Genomic DNA, 19,063 nt, shown 5'->3' with positions numbered 1-19,063 from the left:
ATTTTAAAAGACAGAATTTTCTCTTATGCCTTCAGCTTTGAAGATATCTAGGTAGAGCTGCCAGCTACTCATGACACAACCTAACATTTCAGACTGCATTAAATGACTGGAAAACTTGCTCTGTGAGCCTGAATTTGAGCAGATTTTGTTTGGTTCATGCAGTCTGCAAAGTCACAGTGATTTCCAAATCCCAAAAGTGGTTTAAAAATGGTTGTTTCAGCCATGCTTGCTTGAATCTGAGAATTGATCTGGGCCTTCCACGAAAAAGCCTATAAAAAAAAAATACTGTTTTCTCTATTTCTATCCTTTACTTCTCCATTTTCCTCCTCCTGAGGATTGGTCTCATTCTCATACTCCTTAATCCAAATTAAACATGTAAATCTGGGGCCCTCTGTTTATACAGCACATGTGGTTACTCATTAATCATAACATTAATAACCAGACATTTAGTAAAACAGAGCAATGGTTTACACTTTGGATAGCAGCCATAGGACAAGACACTGCACTCTTCACCTTTCAGTGCTGAGATCTCTGTTCCTATTTCATGGTGCTGAGTCATGTCAGCTGCCTCTCCTGCCCCCAGTGAGATGTGCCAACTTAGGCACTAAACCCAGATAACAGGGGAGATGAGGGGTCTCCATGTGCTCAGCCCCCACCATGAGAGCTGTGAGGCCATGTATTGAGGGGATGCATTTGTAGCAACCTCTTGCTCTCTCTCTCTCTCTCTGCTTGTGGGAACTGCTACAGATAAGGATCAACAGGTCTGTGTGTCACACAGGAAAGTTTACTGTGCTGATTTGTTAGTCTGGAAATTGTGGGAAAGGTCTGGAAAGAGGTGTTATGAATTTGTGAGTGATCTTTAATGTAGTCTCCTAGTATTCTTTATCCTTTGTTTGCCTGTTATCTTTTTGTTGATTCTTGTTATGGCAGCTCCTATCTTCTACTTTTGTTGCCTAGTAGCAGAAGCAGACAATCCTCTTCTATGCAAAGCAGCAGTGCAGATGTGCCTGACACCAGGGAGAAACCCCTGAGCTCCCCATTCCAAAGCCCAGCAGAATTTCGTGACAGTGCATTCACACTGGATTTGGAAAGACAGCCAAATTATTTGGCTCAGTACCAGGGAATTAGTAAATTGAAGAGACATCCATTGTACTCACCAGCTGACTGTGAACTAAGGGATTGAGCAAGGGCTCTTCTACAGCTTGTAGCAGCCAAAAGAAGGATGATTAATAGGGCAGAAACAACCCAGTGTTCCAGTCAGCATAAGCCTCTGAATAGGAAAGTTTTTCCATAAACTAAGGTAGATCTCCTGTGCCACTCTTGAAACTCTTGGCCTTAGACACTATCAGCTCATAGCCACTGCTCCTGTAACACTCTGAAGATGACTCCTGTGATAAAAAGCTGGGACAGTTATACAGTTATGCCCTGTAGCTGATGCTCAGTTATGCAGTGCTTCCTAGGGTGATACAAACAGGAGGAGGCTGCTTCTGGCACAGTGTGTGCATCCATCCAGCCTGGGTTTTCCACTAGACAAATCTGAGATCAGGGTAGGGAGTAATCATCTGTATTGATGACTGCCAGACTTTCTGTTCATTGTGCTGCTACTATTTCCCAGGAGAGGAGGCTGCAGGGTTTCTGAAGAATATCTGACTGTCTGCTGGTTTTTCTTGTTTACTTTATGGCTGTGTATAATAGGAAAGCACATATGGAAGCAGCATACTGTTATGGATGCAGCATAAACAAAACACACCAAGGAGTAAATACTTATATTAACAGTGTGCTGCCATCTTCCAGCTGTGCTTCTTCACAGCAGTGATAGTCTCCCTGCTAAACCTGTGATTTATTTGTCCCAGAAAAATAAAGAATGTTTTTGAATCTTGGAGCAGTGTTCAGTGCTGGCCATCTGTAGTGCTCCAAAAGAAAAATTATACCACTGTACTCCAGATTATATGGGCAATGTGCTGATATTATCCATTTTATGGTATGTGCATGGGAAGCAAGTCTCCTAGACTTTGCCTTAGAAGAGAACACAGTGGCATAGCTTGTCTGGGATTCTTAAGGCTGGATTTTGAGCTTGTTGTCTACAGTACAGAAGGCACTTCAGGACAGAAGCTCACCTAGATAAAACAGCCAGAAGGCCCAGGAGCCCATGAGTCACTACAGTCATTACCTGTCTGACAGAGGAACAATCTGCCACGCATCAGCTGTTCCACAGCAGCTGCACTGTGTTTCTTCACCAAATGAACCCCTGCTGGAATATCTGGTGTAGAAATGAGTGCCTGAGTGCCTGAGGGCCCCCACACAGATCATTGCTGCATCTTGAGCCATGAATGCTTTCTTGCCCCTACTGTCCTCCCATCAGGCACATGGCAACATCAGCAGTTGTAGCAGAGCAAACCCCATGTGTCTGAAATGTTAGTGAGGTAAAACCCTTTCTAGTTGCTGCTGGTGTCAATTTTTACATCTTGGTGGAAAACCCAGTCACAAGCACTCTGTTTGTTCCCTTTCTCCCTTTACAGGAGTCCACAGTGGACGATGCTCACATCAGGGCCATCAATGCCCTGGCCATGAAACTGGAGAGACAGAACAAGGAAGAAACAAAGACAATCTATGAGCGCAGGAAGCAGCTCAATGAGAAGTGAGTGTGCTTTCAAATGTTCTCTGTAAAGCAAAAACAAGAGGGGAAAATTAGGTGTCTTCAGCTGAGATAAATGGAGAAATTGGAACATGTGTTTTCTTCTTTAATATCACACAGCTATCAAATGTCAGACACTGGAGTTGTCTTTCCAGACTCCCAGAGCAGGTAGTTTAGAAGGATTTAAATCCAGAAGTGCCAAAGTCTTGTTTCTAGCCTTGGAGACAAATACTGTTTCACATCTCTTGGCACCCAAGATTCATGAAGCTTTGACTTCCATCTACTCACACAGTTGTCCTGGTGAATTGCCTTGTGCTTTTGCTACTCCACAGCCCCTACCTAAAACACAAAAGCATGAAGATAATGACTGTGAGGTTGTTGATAATACTTTTTAGCTTTTAACCCCCATGCCATCCTGAAAACATGGAATAAAGACAACCAGATAATCTTCTCAGGCTAATGCTTCATCCCTGTGATAAACCACTTATTATGGAGAATTGGGAGATCAATACATGAGGTGGTTCAGAAAACCTGTGGTTTTGTTTAAATATGAGCATCATGAAACTCAGTTGTGGAAATCCTTACCTCTGAAACACATCTCTAAAATTCTGTTTCTAATTAAAGGTGGAACAGTTTTCATGGTAACCTGAATGCATACAGGAAGAAGTTAGAGGGAGCCCTAGAGATTCATGCCTTAATCAGGGAAATAGATGACATCACAGAAAGAATTACTGAGAAGGTAACTTTTCCAATTTTGATTAATTCAAATGGAAAAATACTCTATCAATCTTATTCATTCAGAAATGGAGGTAAATATGCCAATCATTTGATATCAACCGAAAAAAAAAAAAAAAAGGTATATAGAAACTAATTATTTAATCAATGTAAGCAATTATATTGATTTAATTATAAGTCAGCCAGCAAGTGGTACTACTTAAGATCACAAGACTTTTGGCTTGAAATTTTTATAACAACTTTTAAAATGTAGTTCTTCATTTTATGAGATTTTAATTTCTTAGGATCCCAAGGGTAAATTTTATTTTTTATATTTTCATAGCAGGCACCTGAATTTCTGTGCCACAATTTACTGAGAAATGTTTTTCTAGTTTGGTATATTAAAAAAAAAAAGAAAAAAAAAAAAAAAGAAAGGAAGGATTGGGAAATGCAGGGAGGCACACCTGTCTTTGTTTTACATGTGAATGGCCAGAGGCACCTTAAGCAGGATTATGAGTGTTGAAAGAGATGTGGATTCTTATTTCATCTCTGTAAGGAGAGCAGACAATGTGCTCTATTGATACTTAAAAAGACAATAAGAACATTCATATGGCAATGCAAAGAGGAGAAGGAGGAGGCTCTTTGGAATAATTAAGATACAGATCCTTTTGTTTGGTGTCACCTTCACCATTTACATATCCCACTGCCCTCTCCAGAGTGTATTGATGCAAGCACTGGATTATGGAAAAGATGTGGAAAGTGTGGAAAACCTGATTCGAAGACATGAAGAAATGGAGAGAGAAATCAGTGTTATTAAGTCCAAAATGGAGGTAAGAAGTAGGGAAGTACTAGGGAAAAAAAATTCACTTTTTCTTCTTGAAGATATGGTGCAAAAAATCATTGATATTCTTCAGATTGATTAGTAGGAATTTTCAGCAATGCAAGTGCAGCATAAATTTATTCTCATAAAAACACTGTGCTGCTTTATCCTACTTTATCTTATCAAATATTATCCTTCCTGATGCACAAAATCCAGGAAGAAAAGTCTATTTTTAATGTTATCTGAGTCTCTGGCCCTTATCTACAAGCCAGACAAGAGTGTCCTATACATTTTGTAAAGCATGGACTCCATCTTTCCCCCAGTTCCTATACACAGTTGAACCAAAATCACAACTCTATTTCAGTTCAGAACTTAAAGGCAAACCCCACACTGCACGTAGTTTCCTGACACTGACATCAAACACAAAAACTCTAGATTATAATTGCCTACCCGACCCACTGTGGCTTTTGTAAAATGGTCAGTTTGCATCATCTAGGACTAAGTTAAATTGAGCTTTAAATACGAATCTAAGCTCCTTTATATTTGTATATTTTTACCAAAAAGAAATATATCCTGTGGAACCACAGTAGTAGAAATCCAATGACAACCTCTCACATTTTTTCACTGTTGGCCAGTGTTAAGCCCTTTCATATAGAAAATATGGAAAACTTTTTCTTCACAATAGTATACAAATGACAATACATGTGACACCTTCAACACTGAGACTTTGTTAGCTAATTCTCATGTGAAACATGGGTGAGTACTAGAAGGCATGGGCAAGGCTGTACAGGGGAGATGGGCAATATTTGGGTTTGGGTTTTTTAGTATAATAAATGTACAATTTTTAAAGGATTAAAACCAGCCCAGTATATTTTCTGTTCTGCATAATTAAAAGTCTTCATTTTCATCAACTTAATGGAATTTTGCAAGAAGGTTTTCAACTTTAAAATTTTAAAACTTTTAAACCTGAGTTGATGAGCGTTCATTACTGTTCATTAGACTGCTAATAGAAGTTAGAACAGCACTTCATTTTCCCATCTGTTTGTCCATATTCTGCAAAACTTTTTTCTAAATTGTAGATTAACTTTTGTGCATGCAAAGCAATGCACAGAGATCTTTCTTCACATGGATGTTTGCTCACAAATGCACGCATATTAATTTTTTTGCATATTACATATCCCTTTGTATATTTTGTTATTGTAATTTATTTACCTGCCTTTGAGAGCTGGGGTCTTAAAATGAACTATTTTTCTTAAAAGACAAACTCAGGAATGAATACAAGTCATAAATTTACCCCACTATAAATCTCTTCCCAGCCACTAGAACTGGAATCTTTCCGCCTTTCCACAAGGAATCCATCCATAAATGACAGACTGACTATGAAGCAACAGGAGATGAAAAACAACTGGCTACGACTCCAGGGACAGGCCAAACAAAGGTGAAAACTTAGAGTTGCTTGAATATCTCCCACCAGGAGCAAAGCTGCTCCCTGGGGTCTAAACCCTACTTGCCAGAGGTCTTTTAAAGGTTTTTTATGGATTTTTTAATAAAGTTCTCACAGGCAGCTAAGACACCTGTGTGAAAACGTGTGACTTGATAGACAAAAAGTTCCACCCACATGACTTTGGGAAGAAAATACAATGTTCTTGTGGTTTATCCCATTATTTAATGTTACTAAAATGCCTTCAGGCTATCAAATTAAATCTAACATGAAGCCTTTATGAAAAACTTATTTTTGGATGGTTCTTGAAGGTTTTTTTTTTCTCAAATCTTTCCAAAGCAAGAAAGGCTTAATCCTGATCTGTAATCATTGCTGTAAGCAACAGATATGAAGGCTTTTTTACCTTTTTGTACTAATGAACTGATGTAAAAAAATTAGTAAGTGTGCTGTCTCCGAGGCAGTGTGCAACTCCTGTGATTTTTTTGTTTAACATGAGGACTCTTAGGAGCTGTAAGGAAAAGCTTGAACTAATTTCACTTGGCTTCTGTTAAGATACTTTCCTCTGCAAATGGGGAGGGAGGGGCAGTTAGATAATTCTGTGTCAGATAATGCTAAACTGCACCTTGTGTGGCAGGAGGGAGAAGCTGGCAGCCTCCTACCAGTTGCAGAAATTTAACTTGGAGATGAAGGAGATACTAGACTGGGCCCAAAACACCAGAGCTTTAATGGAAGCAGGGGGGCTGCCTAAAAGTGCAAATGAAGCTGAAAGTATGATTGAGGAACACCAGGAGAGAAAGGCAAGTATCTTCTGTGGTACAAATTGCACATACTGGGAATCTTTCTGTGTGCACAGTATGCATCTGTCTATAACATGGTAATAAGAAAAGCTGTTTTCAGTACCAGGCTGGGGATAGAAATCACCTACACACTGACAAAATTGTCTCATGGGCTGTTTGGCAGCTTGTGTCTTTGCAAAAAGGCTCAGAAGCCCCATGAGCTCTCACCTGTACTGCTGTCCAAGCCTGATGGTGAAGAACAGGCTCAGTCTCACATCATGCTCACTGCTCATCTCCTTATTCATATTACCAAAGAAGTTAATTTCTTTCTTTGAGCTAGATTTTTTCATGTGAACTTAATTTACCTGAGAAGAAAATAAAAACAGCTGTTTGTTTCACACAGCCAATTAAATTACCATTGAATGGTGCTACACCTTCAGTTGTGAAACCCTTCATACCTAGTAATAATTACCTTACTGATGTTTTGGTGGCTAATTTGGCTAATACTTTTGGCTTCTTTTCTAAGAGGAGTGATATTTGAATTAACATTAGGAAAAAAAGTCAATATTTTACTTTTCCCCAAGAATCATAGCTATCTTTCAGCTGTCATGCTACATTCTGTTTAGAATTATTTTACTTCTTCTAAAAATCCTGTTCACAGAATAATTAATAACATTGCTTTGTGGGTCCTGTTATTAGCACAAGCAGTTTGTAGATTTTGATTAATTTTCTAAATATTAATTTAGTGTGAAGTACCTGAAATCCCCTCCTCCTTTGAGTCATCCACTTTAAAAATGCTTTCTCATATAACTTAAAAATGTTTTTACTAATAATTCTTTGTCATATTAGAAATATCACAAACCATTGATGTAGTGTGCTCCAAATTTAAATGGTTGCAAGATCTAAGTCTTTAATATCTGTTAGTCAAGGAGCCCAAATGGCTCTGAGAAGTCACAGGGAAAAGGAGGAATTCAGACATCATGTTTTTATGTTGACTAAACTAAAATTATAGATAAGGCATGAAAGAGAAGTTTTTTATTCAGGTTAGTGGCTCAAACCAAGGTCCTTAGGAGAGACTAGAGATGAATGAGAGATGCTAATGTGAATTTGAAAAATATTTTAATTGCAATTTTATAGCTGTGTATTGGGCAACACCACCTCCCCAAAAATCTCTAAAAGCAGCAGTTCTAATTTCAGAAATTTAGTAGTACATGCCACAGTGTCTAAGGTAGTTTATGAGTTAATACATGGTATTCTTTCAGTCCATCAATTATTTCATTTTCAAATAGCTTACATTAGAAATTCCACGTTCAGTTTCCAGGGGTCATAATTGCTTTTTATGCTTTCACCTTCAGGATTCAGTATAGGGGTATAATTAATTCCTCAGACCAGATGCAAAAGTTAAATGTGTTTCATTTCAACAACACAAAATGAAGTAAAACCACGTCTTTAACGTAAAATCTGATGCCAACTTATTTGTCAGAGGGGAAAAATTCTAGGCAGTTTCTTAAAAGAGCCATTTTTATGTAGGAAGACTGGGGGATGGTATTATGGATGTTTGGAATTGTGTTCATTTTTATCTCAGCATTTTCCAATCTGTTTCTCACTAAATCTCAATTTTCCTTTAGAGGAAAACAATTGTTTCTAGACCAACAAAGTAATTTATTATTTACCTTTATTCTCTCTTAGGCAGTTCTATGCCCTTCCAGTAACATAGCTCAAAGATGAACGATTTTCCATCCAAATATTAGTGCTGGAAAGTCACATCCCAAACTCTCCCCCTTAAGGCTTGTATTCTGAATAACTGGCTTTTCATAAACCCTTGACATCAACCTCAGCAATATGTTTTAGGAGGAGATTGAGGCCCGAGTGGAAAGATTCAATGCTCTCAGTGCCTATGGTAGAGAACTTGCCAGTTCTGGTCACTATGCAACCCCTGAGATCCACCAGTCCCTCTCCAGACTGCAGCAAGCCTGGTCTGAGCTGATCCAAGCATGGAAAGAGCAGTACATTAAATTGTTCCAGGCACAAGATTTACAGGTGAGTAAAATGAGCTTCAAGAGAGAATGCACATGCCACTGACAGTTTTTCTTGATATAAACAGCAAATTTATGGGATGGTAGGATGAAAGATGTGCTAATAATACCCAGTGTTTAATCTGTATTTCACTGGTTTCTGACAGGCATGCTGAGGGCTGAGCACGCTCACTGTGACAGGACTGAGAAATTTTACCTCTACAAATCATAGAAATTTCTGTGGAATTCATGCCAATATGTTTTTCAAAGACTGCAAAACTTAGCAAAATTTTGTTAAACTCTCATACATCTGGAAAAAGACACATACCTATAACACAACATCACTACCCTTCCAAATTCTATAACCCTCTCAAAAAGACATGGGGCCAGACAAGTATTTCAAAAAAACTGAAGAAAACTTTAGCATGGACAGAATAATGTAATTTTTCCTGGCCTTTTTACCTAATAAAAGAACTATTTTGGATGCAGTTTTCCAGAAATACTTCCCTTTAACAGTCATCTCACTTAAAAATTTATGCTCAAACAGAGATTCTACAATGAATAATGTCAAGTACTTTAAATAAGAGGTGGACTACTAATCCCATCTCAAATCATCACATATATGAGAACTTAAATCTTATGGTATGGGCAGCTTCAATGTTTTTTCATGTATTGAATTAATTTTTGAAATAAGCATGAAAGTTTGGTTTTTTTCAGTGTACTTGCTGAGGTCAGGTTGGCTTCTGCTTTGCAGCATTTCAGCACATTGTCATGTTTGTGACTGTTGGGCTTTTTCCCTGTACAGAAATTCTATGGCTACGTGGAACAGATTGAGAGCTGGCTCAGCAGCAAAGAGGCCTTCCTAGCTAATGAGGACTTAGGGGTATGTGCTCTGAGAAGTTACAATTTTCACTCCAATCTGTCTGGAGGAGAGGGAACTGTACAATGATGTGCTCTGAATCTTCCTGTGCTATTTTTCCTTCTGGAGTTACTGCTCTGCCCTATTGGTGGTTTAGGACCAGGTTTCTTTCCTTGATACTTCTCACAGGATGGGAATCTCATCCCTAAGAGATAAAACAATCCAAGTGCTCAGATTATAGCAGGAAAATGAGACTGCATAGAAACATACAACTCCAGCATGGTTTGGGTTGGGAGGGACCTGAAAGACCATCCATTTCCACCCTCCTGCCAGGGGTGGGGACACCTCCCACCAGCCCAAGCTGCTCAAAGCCCTGTTCAGCCTGGCTTATCTGACACAAACACATTTGCCAGCAGTGTGCAAGCCATCACTGCTGGCATAAAGTGTACCTTTATAATACCCACCACAGGTATCAGTAATGCTGCAATGACTGAAACTGCAGGCTCATGCATGGGTTGAGAAAGTGCTCAGCATGCTGGATACACATTCTGACACTTAGCTCACCTCACACCTTGTACAGGTAGTGCTACTAAACCAGTTGCCTCTGCAGGGGCTACAGAAACATCTCAGGGTTCAGTGTATTTGCAGGCCCTTCATTACAGTATATGAGACTTAGAAGGACTCATCTAATCATATTCAGCTCAGCAATGTGCAGAAAATGCTCTGTGAGTAATTTCCCATTCAATGACTCATGTAAGCACCCAGAAGTTTAGTGTTTTTTCTCGCTCATTTTATGTGAGCTTATTGCTTCTTTTGGAATAGTGGAGAAGCAGAGTTTACTGCAATAACAACATTTTGACACCACTGGTTCTATAATTAAAGTGTAGAGGGGTGCTGAAAGGAGAATTCTGAGTCATTAAGCTTGGGATTCACAAACATTGCAAGAAGTGTTCCTCTCCAGATTAACTGTAATGTCAGGCTCCAGTCCTCAAATTCAAATCTGGATCTGAGTTCTTCCAAATTCCATGAGTTGGAACTGAGACTCTAATTTTAACCTCTTTCTGTGGCATATTTGTTCACTTAACTCTGATTTCAGTTTGACATACCATGTTTGCTTTCAACATGCATCTGTCTTAAGACTGATTTAAAGTTAGGGGCTGATGTTTTAATTCTTGAGAAATTATGTGTTCTGTGCAGCACAACAATATGCATGAGAAGCTAAGTATCCATCAGTGAAATAATGGCCTCAGACCTTGCATGGAACATTATTTAGGTCCCAAGAGTCAGATCAATGCCAACCAGTTCCAATGAACAATAAATTTTCTTGACAGCTCATTTGTAAATATGGGGTAAATGCCATTTGCCTTCTGGATATCAGTGTTTTGGATGGAAAAACTCTGACTGAAAGCAGCTTCCCTTTGTTGAATTCTCTCCAGGACTCAGTGTCTAGTGTGGAGAGCCTGCAGAGGAAACACACACAGTTTGAAAAAGCCCTGGAAGCTCAGATGGAGAAAATAGATGAGATGGCTTCATTTGCTCAGCAGCTAACCCAGAATAAGCATTATGACTCAGAAAATATCAACAACAGATGCCAGGCTGTCCTGAGGAGGTAAAGTCAAATCCTTCCCATGTCAGCCATCAATCTCTTCTTCAGTGAGACCCTCCTCATGTGATCATTATCTTTAAATGATTTAAGAGAATTATAAACTAGTTTACATTTGCTTAACTTCGTGCTTTGCACTGGAGTTTTCCCAAATTGGCCATATTTCATTAGAAGCCTTCCAAGATGCAATTAAGGAGGGGGAGCAGGATTCAGAAAAAGGCAGTTTCTCTGTAATTCTGTATTCTGGCCAGGCCTTAGGGACAGGGCTGCAAACAGAAGGTCTGCCATGCCATTAAATACTTCATTATCATTAAATACCATCAAGAAAGGTCATTTGCTAGACATGGGGCTGATCTAATGGGGATGATCTTTAAGCCCCACTCAAATTAGCCATTAGGGCATTTGCAAATTTTCTGATCAGATCTTGCCCTTTCATGTGGATTACTTCATTCCTACTAGCAATTTTCATATTGTTCATCTGAAATAAACTCTGAAGTAAAAGCAGCTGTATTCACTGCTCTGGTAGATGAAAAGAGCTACACAAAAGTTATGAAAAGAGACTGGAGGTCCCTTATGATTCAAATTAATATACTGATTTATTAATATTGTCTAATTTGATATGATTTATTAATATCTCACATCTGCATTAACATTAATAAAGTACTGCAGGTCTGTCCAAAATTTGAAAAAAATTAAGGAATGGTGTAGCTTTGGTTTATCCATGACAAAACCCATCACACTTACAGAATTTCCACATAAGAAATGTGCTGAGTTTATGATCTCTTGAACCCTGAAAGGCAATATTGGTGATTTCTAGAGGCAGACACCATACATACAGAATTTGTGGGTAGTTTAAACATATCTGTTGGCTAGCAATCTTTCCTATAGTGTCCTGGGCATCTTCTCTGACAGCCCAGATCAAGGGGATCTGTGTATTATGGACACTAGGGAATGGAGGATTAAATCATGTGTGTTTTAGAGGTGAAGTTTCAAAACTCTTATCTATTTAATTCACCCTGTGACTTTTACCTCACACATCTGTCTTCATCTCAGAAAACAGAGACTGCTGGAGAGTGCTGCTGCTCGCAGACATTTGCTAGAGCAATCAAGGCTTCTGCAGAAGTTCCTGAAGAATTCTTTTGAGGTACAATTGCACAGGATTCATAATATTCTGGTTTCTTAAAACGTGCTGTGCTGCATAGGTCTGAATCCCTAGACAAATTAACTGTGAAGAAAGTCAAGGAACTGAGCCTGGAATAAGATAATATTGGGAAATATGAGGATAAGAATAAAGGGATATTATTTTCCTCTTCCCTTTAATCTAGTCTAGTAAATGAAAGATGTACTGCACATTGGACAGCAGCAAAATGCAGAAGAAATAAATGCATTAAAAGAGAATGTGTCACTATTAAAAAAATGTGAAGAAAAAAAAATGAGGGTTTTTTTTTTTTAAATACTGACAATGGGTTAGAAATAGGGAGATCATTGTCTGTGCTCCCCCACTCACAAGTGCCCATGCATTTTCTCACTGCATGGGGCTATCTGATGGGGACAGCTCCCTTTCCAAGCAACAGTGGTAGTAAAAAAACATACAGGGGTGACTTCATGCAGGGCAGGAGGAGCTTAGGGAAGCAGAACCTCAAAAGGACAACTCATTTTGGTCCCCACTTACCAGCTTCTTGTTTTACATATATAAGAGGAGAGCCTGGCAGGCTGGAGCTGAAGAAAGAAAAAACACTGAAGGTTTTGTTTGCTTCTGTTCTTCACTCCCCACAGGTGGCTGCCTGGATTAATGAGAAGAATAGCATTGCCCAGGATGATAGCTGGAAGGATCCAAGCAATCTGCAGACCAAACTGCAGAGGCACCAGGCTTTCCAAGCAGAGATCATGGCCAACAGAAATCACCTGGACTCCATCAAATCAGTGAGAAAAGTGGGGTTTTGGGCAAGGGTGGGCAACTGGAATGAGGGACTCTGCAGGCAGTGTGAGTTACAGTGATCCCAAACAAGGGGGGAGAGTCCTGTGATTGGCATTGTCCATGCTGTCTTTGAGCATATTGAGAACCTTATTGTTTTAGTCCATTGGAAATTTTCTGTGTCCATCTGTTTCTTCACTCTCTCTCTCTCACCATCTAGTGTGATCTTGCTATTATTCACTGTGCATGCAATGGAAACAAGTGGGGGCCTGCAATAAAAGACTCAATCCTCTGGCTTTAGGGACATCTCTCTGGATGAATGCCACTGCAGAGGTATCCTTGTTTCTTTCCAGCAGAGAATCTACCTGGTTGGATGTACAACCTCAACAAGTCATATAAGACATATCCAACAGAGGATAAAGCAGAGTTTGCAAGTGCTTCCTTTGCAGAGACATGCTAGTAGGCAGGATATGAAGGAAGCCTGACAAGATTTGTCAGATATTTGGCAGAATCTGTGATCAGATGATAAGTTTGGAAGGACAGGCTGTTACATGTTTATTCATTTTATTTTCAGCACAGTGCTTATTGGATGTATTTTGCAATAGATTTCTACATTAAAAGTAGATTGCCCCCTCCAGATTCCCCTGCATCTTAGAAACACTTTCTTTTGGTTTCTTTTCTTTTCTTTTCTTTTCTTTTCTTTTCTTTTCTTTTCTTTTCTTTTCTTTTCTTTTCTTTCTTTTCTTTTCTTTTCTTTTCTTCTTTTCTTTTCTTTTCTTTTCTTTTCTTTTCTTTTCTTTTCTTTTCTTTTCTTTTCTTTTCTTTTCTTTTCTTTTCTTTTCTTTTCTTTTCTTTTCTTTTCTTTTCTTTTCTTTTCTTTTCTTTTCTTTTCTTTTCTCTCTTTCATTTTTAAGTGTTTCAATCCCTATGTTTGCAGACACAACAAGAAAGGGTTAAAAGGTGGAGTTACAATTCTCAGTAAAATTACCTGTTTTTAAAGAGTTGTTTGCACAATCTCTTTCACATTATTTCATGATGCCCTGCCTCCTTTGCTGGGAATAGTACTAGAAGTTGCTCTTTAGAACACCTACTGAACTTGTATAGCAACTTTCCCTTGCTGTACCTCTTCCTTCCCTTGCTGTGCAGTTTCTGCCATAATTTCAGTAAGGCATTTGTCTTTATTAGATTTTTCTCTGTCTCTGCAATCCCTCTATCTCTTGTGTCAGGAGGTGAAGGTTGCAGGTGGCCCTTTACATAAGAGAGCCAGTAGGCCTTGATTATAAAGGCAAAAGTGATATATTCTGGTGCACTCAGCAAAAGAAGAATACATTGCCTGTTCCTTCTGACATAGGAAGGGGAGAAGATGCTCCATGAAAGGCACTATGCCCCAGAAGCCATTCTGTCCAGACTACAAGAAATGGAAGAGCTGTGGGAGGAACTGGTAGCAAGTTGCCAGGATAAATGGACCAAACTACAGGATGCTTACAAGGTAATGCCAGTGGTTACAGGGATGCCAGTGGTTGGATCTTGGGACCTTTTCCAGAGATAGAATGACAGCCTTGCTACATGTCTCCTCTACAAGTGTGTCACTTGGTACAATCCAGTCTGATTCCTCAAGACCATTACTGCAAAAAATCTAAGTGTGGACTGACTGACAGGATGCTTGGAGATCCCTATGGAGGGAATGGAGGATTTGGGCTCCATTCTGCTTTCTGCTGCTGGTTTTGATCCAGATTCCAGAGAGAAACCAAGGAAAAATGTGTTTACCCATAATTGTCAACTCTCCATCTGTCTCAAGGGCCTCTTTTCTCCAGCACATTGAAAAAGAAATCTACAGCTGCTTTTCATTCTTCTAGCCCCAGGCACATGAATTCTCATGACTCTGAGTTATGATTGCTTGGACTATCAGAAAATCTGTGTTTATAAAACAGACCTCTCCCTTTATATGGTTTTGGTTTTTTTAAGGTGCTACGTCCAGAATCTGCATTTGTGCTACACAAGTAAGATAGCCTATTGATATTTAATGCATCTGTTCTTGTCTTCATCAGGACTGAATTGTCTTCTTCATTTGTACCACCAGTATACATGGGAAGAGTTCACTGAGCACTGGAAAGTTGCTCTGTGTGCAATCTTCACTGAACATGACCGAGATTTTTACATCACATTATCTGTCCTAAAAGTTTAAATGATCTTTTCTTCTTGCTTGCTCTCAGGGTCTTCATTTTCAGCGAAATGTAGAGGACACAGAGAAATGGCTGGAAGGTGTGGAAAATGACCTGAAAGCACCATATAGTGACAATGATCTGGTGGTTTTGAACAGTCATCTGAAGAAGCAAGAGGAGCTGGAGGAAGACATTGCTGCCCATAGGGACCGGCTGCAAGAGCTTGTGGTCACAGCTCAGCAGTTCCAGAGGGAGAAACATTTCCTTGCAGATGAACTGGAAGAGAAAGTGGATGAACTGGTGCAGAGGTGTGTGAGTGCCTGGCCTGTCTTCTGCCATCTTTTTTCTACTTTTATCTACTTTTTCCTTCCCCAAATATTCTTTTTCCTTTCCTTCTCTGCACTATCCTGACATGAGTGTTTTGCATTCGTCCCTTCTCAGTCTGCATCCTCACTGGATTATCATAAACCCCCCAGGTACAAGAGGCTGCGTGATCCCCTGCAGGAGCGGCGGGGAGGTCTGGAGGCCAGCAGGCTTCAGTACCAGTTCTTCCGAGACCTTGATGAGGAGCTGGCTTGGGCTCGGGAGAAGCTCCCCATGGCTTCCTCCAGGGATTATGGCAAATCCCTGGTAACTGTTCAGAGTCTGCAAGAAAAGCACCAGGTAGTGTCGTGTGGCAACCACTCACAGTCTTTAGAAACAAACAGAGAACACTGAACTCAATTTGTCTCCAGCAAACTTCATCTGCTGTGCTTTGGCTAACAGGAGTCAGGATGGCAGGGATCACTTTTATCCTTTTCCTTTTCAATGATATGTCCATCATTGCAAGTATCACACCACAGGCCTTTCTGTGACCTGAGTTCAAACCCTGGCCTTTTCAATACAACATAGATTTGACAGACTTGTGCATATTTTCATAGGTTCTTTGATCTTAACAAAATGCTTCCAACTCAGTAAGTACATCCAAGAAACATCCAAGTACGTCCATTACTCAGATGTCTCAGGATGAGCTCCCAGGAAAATGCTTTTCCCCAAAATTTCTTCTGCTTTGGTGGGAGAGAGTTAAATAAATAAATTATTTTCCCATAATTAACAGGAAATTATTATGCTAGCTGACCTCCATTCCAGTGGTAGCTTTCAATACAGCTGCTGAAATATTTCACAAGGTTCAGATGGGCTGTCAAAGAAAGCTGTGCCTGAAATACTGTCATGCTAAATACCAATAAATATCTTCCTGATAGTTATTTAATAAGAAGCACTGTCTCTTTGCAAGCACAAGGTGGAAGAAAAAATATTCCTGCTAAGATTTTCCAGCAGCTATTGGTATTTAATATTAATATTAACATATGACATCCCATTTAAGTGTCTTTAGGGGAAATCTGTGCAAACTGTGCTAGGACTGGGAAAGAAAGGGGTTCCTATAAATTGTCAATGTGTGTGATATACACAGTCAGACAGAGAGAAAACCCAAGCATCTGATGCAATCATTGTGAAACAGTGATGAGAAGCTTGTTTCATCATGATTAAAATAAAAATATTGTTATGTGTGCAATTACTCCTAAAATGTATGAGCTTGTTGGCATGGTAAGAAAGTAATTAAGTTCATAGAAGAAAAGAATGCTTGAGCTGAATTAATCTGAGAAAATATTTCAAATAACTGAAGGAACAGAGGAGATACTGCTTTAGGCTATGAATATTTTTTGTTAATTGGCTAAGTCTCAAAATTTTTCAACTAATTGTGAGAATGGGAGATATATACCATAAAATCAGTGCATAATAAAATTTTCTTACATTTTACTTACTATTCTTCTGGAAACAGGATTAAAATATATGTTTTTAACTTTCAACATGTTATTAGCTACAGCCTGTGCACCTTTTTTTTAACATTGATTTACAAGCAAGCAAATTTCAGAACAAACTTGAATATTAAGAATTGAATATACTGTTAGTTCCATCCTCTATTGTTAGTCCTAATAAGACAGATTTGCAAAACTGAGTCCTTGGTTTGTCACCAGAAAAGAGATTGTGTGTGAACTGCATTAACCTAAGGAAGAAAAAGAAAAGCTGACTTGCATAACAGCATTTATACACAAATATATTATGCCTTCAAGCAGCTGCTTGGCTTGGAACAGATACAGTGCTGCTTTTCAACAACATCTTGAAATAGATAGGGGGAAGTTAAAGGCAAGATTAGAATCAGAGCTCTTTTCCAGCCAAGTTTGACACTTAAGTTGAAAAAGCAGCTCCTCTCCTCATGGAAGGCATCTCTTCTAAATTAACACAGTGCTGCAGTCTAGCTCTAAACCTGCTTGTTCATAGCTATGAAATTAAACAGAACAAAAGTCAAATTGTGGGGCTTTTTTTTGCTCAGGGTGCTCAGGCACATTTAGCCAAAAAATGGATGTATGCTCACAGAAAAATCACAGCATGGGCCTTGTCTATCCAGGGGAGAGTATATGGAGGGATGCATATAATTTTAAAATCTACCAGTCTTCAAAAATTATTTTCAAGTAAAGCCTTTGAGAACTGGTTCAGGTGGTTTTCTTTTCTCCTTGTCCTGCTGGCACTCATGTCCCCACAGTGTTTACAATGACTGCTATGCAAAGATGCATCTTCTACAAAAGCATTGGCAAGTGATAAATAATAATGTACAGGAAAATTGGTCATTCTTCTCTGGATATGTTTTAATTCAAGAAATGCCATATAATGGGATGGAACTGGGTATATATCAGTGGAATCTACAAATAAGAGGTTTGTGACTAGAACCTCTTCCCCTCCAAATTCTGAGGTAGATATACATCAAACTTCATGGCTAAATTTGATTTCTGTGATCATTCCTATACCCAAAAAAAAAAAAGCCCTCCATTCCACTTCAATCATGTACTCAGACTTTGTACCTCTGACTCACCCTTGTGAATAGAAAGCAAATTTATAATGGAATTACATGGCTGTATTTTCTGGAATAAAAATTCCCTAACCTCAATTTTTGGTTCATCTCTTTACTCTTTACTCTTCCCAGAGCCTGGAGAATGAGATAAACAGTCGGGATGCTTTGACCAAAGCAGTGATCAGTACAGGACAGAAGCTGGTAAGGGGAGGCCACTCTGCCTCTCAGAAGATTCTGGAGCATCTGAAGGAGCTTGAGACTTCTGTGGAGACCTTGAAGGCAGAGGCTCAGGAGAGGAGACAGAGGCTTATGCAGTCCTATGAGGCCCATCTGTTCCTAAATGAGGTAAAGATGGCTCCTGAGAGATTTCTTTTGCCCTTTCTTTTCTCAAAACAACTGACACCTATATTGTTGAATGGAGAAAGGAGTAGAATTCACACTGTCCTGATTTTTCATATCTGGTAAATATGGATACAGTAGAGAAATGAGAGTTACCTTCCCAACTAATCACAGTGAGTAATATATAACTGCAATTACTGGATTCTGGGTACACATTTTTTGGAACAGTGTCAGCTAGACTTCATTAGAGGAAGACACCAAAGGTGCTCTCTGTTTTCACTGATGTGTCAGTGCACCACTGCTTTCAGTTTTCTTTGTCTTGACCTGTGTTAAGGCCCATCCCTGTATTTTATACAGCTGCTGGAGGTGGAGGCATGGCTGGCAGAGAGGAGTTTCATTCTGGAGACTTCTGATTATGGCAAGAATGAAGAATCCACACAAGTTTTACTTCGTAAACTTGAAGCTACCAAACTGGACATGGACAGTTTCGGGCTGCGGATCGAGAAAGTGCAGGCGACAGGAGCCAGCTTAATCAACAAAGACAGTCCAGAGAGGTAGGAAAGGAAAAACAAGTCTCTCCTCCAGGTCTAACAGAAATGCCCAATACAGAAAAGTTCAACTATGTTTGATGGCTTATTCAGAAATAAGACTTTGGGATCATCCATCCCTCCAGCATCATCATCACACACACTGAGCTCCCCTAAAGCTTGATGATTGTTTTAATGTTTTCCTGAGATTTTTTTTTTTTTAACAACAGACCAGTTAATACAGATCAGCTTCTTTGTCCATTGTCTACTCCCAAGAACTGTTATCTAGTTCTAATTTACCACAAATGTTATAAAACCAATATGCTTGGGAAAGGAAATGAACATTCCTGACAGTTCACTGTTTTTCATT

At 39.3% G+C, this 19,063-nt stretch overlaps 1 protein-coding gene across 1 annotated transcript in view; it reads left to right on the top strand.

Annotated features, from left to right (window-relative positions):
* Positions 1 to 19,063, top strand: part of SPTBN5 (spectrin beta, non-erythrocytic 5) — an 88,491-nt gene that overhangs the window by 57,764 nt on the left and 11,664 nt on the right. Inside the window, exons 40-54 of the mRNA XM_079309170.1 lie at positions 2,520 to 2,638; positions 3,260 to 3,374; positions 4,066 to 4,179; positions 5,486 to 5,607; positions 6,245 to 6,407; positions 8,238 to 8,426; positions 9,207 to 9,284; positions 10,697 to 10,869; positions 11,917 to 12,007; positions 12,640 to 12,786; positions 14,130 to 14,267; positions 14,992 to 15,248; positions 15,417 to 15,603; positions 17,960 to 18,172; positions 18,524 to 18,720. Coding sequence (XP_079165296.1) covers positions 2,520 to 2,638; positions 3,260 to 3,374; positions 4,066 to 4,179; positions 5,486 to 5,607; positions 6,245 to 6,407; positions 8,238 to 8,426; positions 9,207 to 9,284; positions 10,697 to 10,869; positions 11,917 to 12,007; positions 12,640 to 12,786; positions 14,130 to 14,267; positions 14,992 to 15,248; positions 15,417 to 15,603; positions 17,960 to 18,172; positions 18,524 to 18,720 — 2,303 coding nt within the window. The remainder of the gene's footprint in view (positions 1 to 2,519; positions 2,639 to 3,259; positions 3,375 to 4,065; positions 4,180 to 5,485; positions 5,608 to 6,244; positions 6,408 to 8,237; positions 8,427 to 9,206; positions 9,285 to 10,696; positions 10,870 to 11,916; positions 12,008 to 12,639; positions 12,787 to 14,129; positions 14,268 to 14,991; positions 15,249 to 15,416; positions 15,604 to 17,959; positions 18,173 to 18,523; positions 18,721 to 19,063) is intronic.

The sequence above is a fragment of the Erithacus rubecula genome (genome assembly GCF_903797595.1).
Source record: "Erithacus rubecula genome assembly, chromosome: 6".
Lineage (NCBI taxonomy): Eukaryota > Metazoa > Chordata > Aves > Passeriformes > Muscicapidae > Erithacus > Erithacus rubecula.
This window is presented reverse-complemented; position numbering and strand designations above follow the sequence as displayed.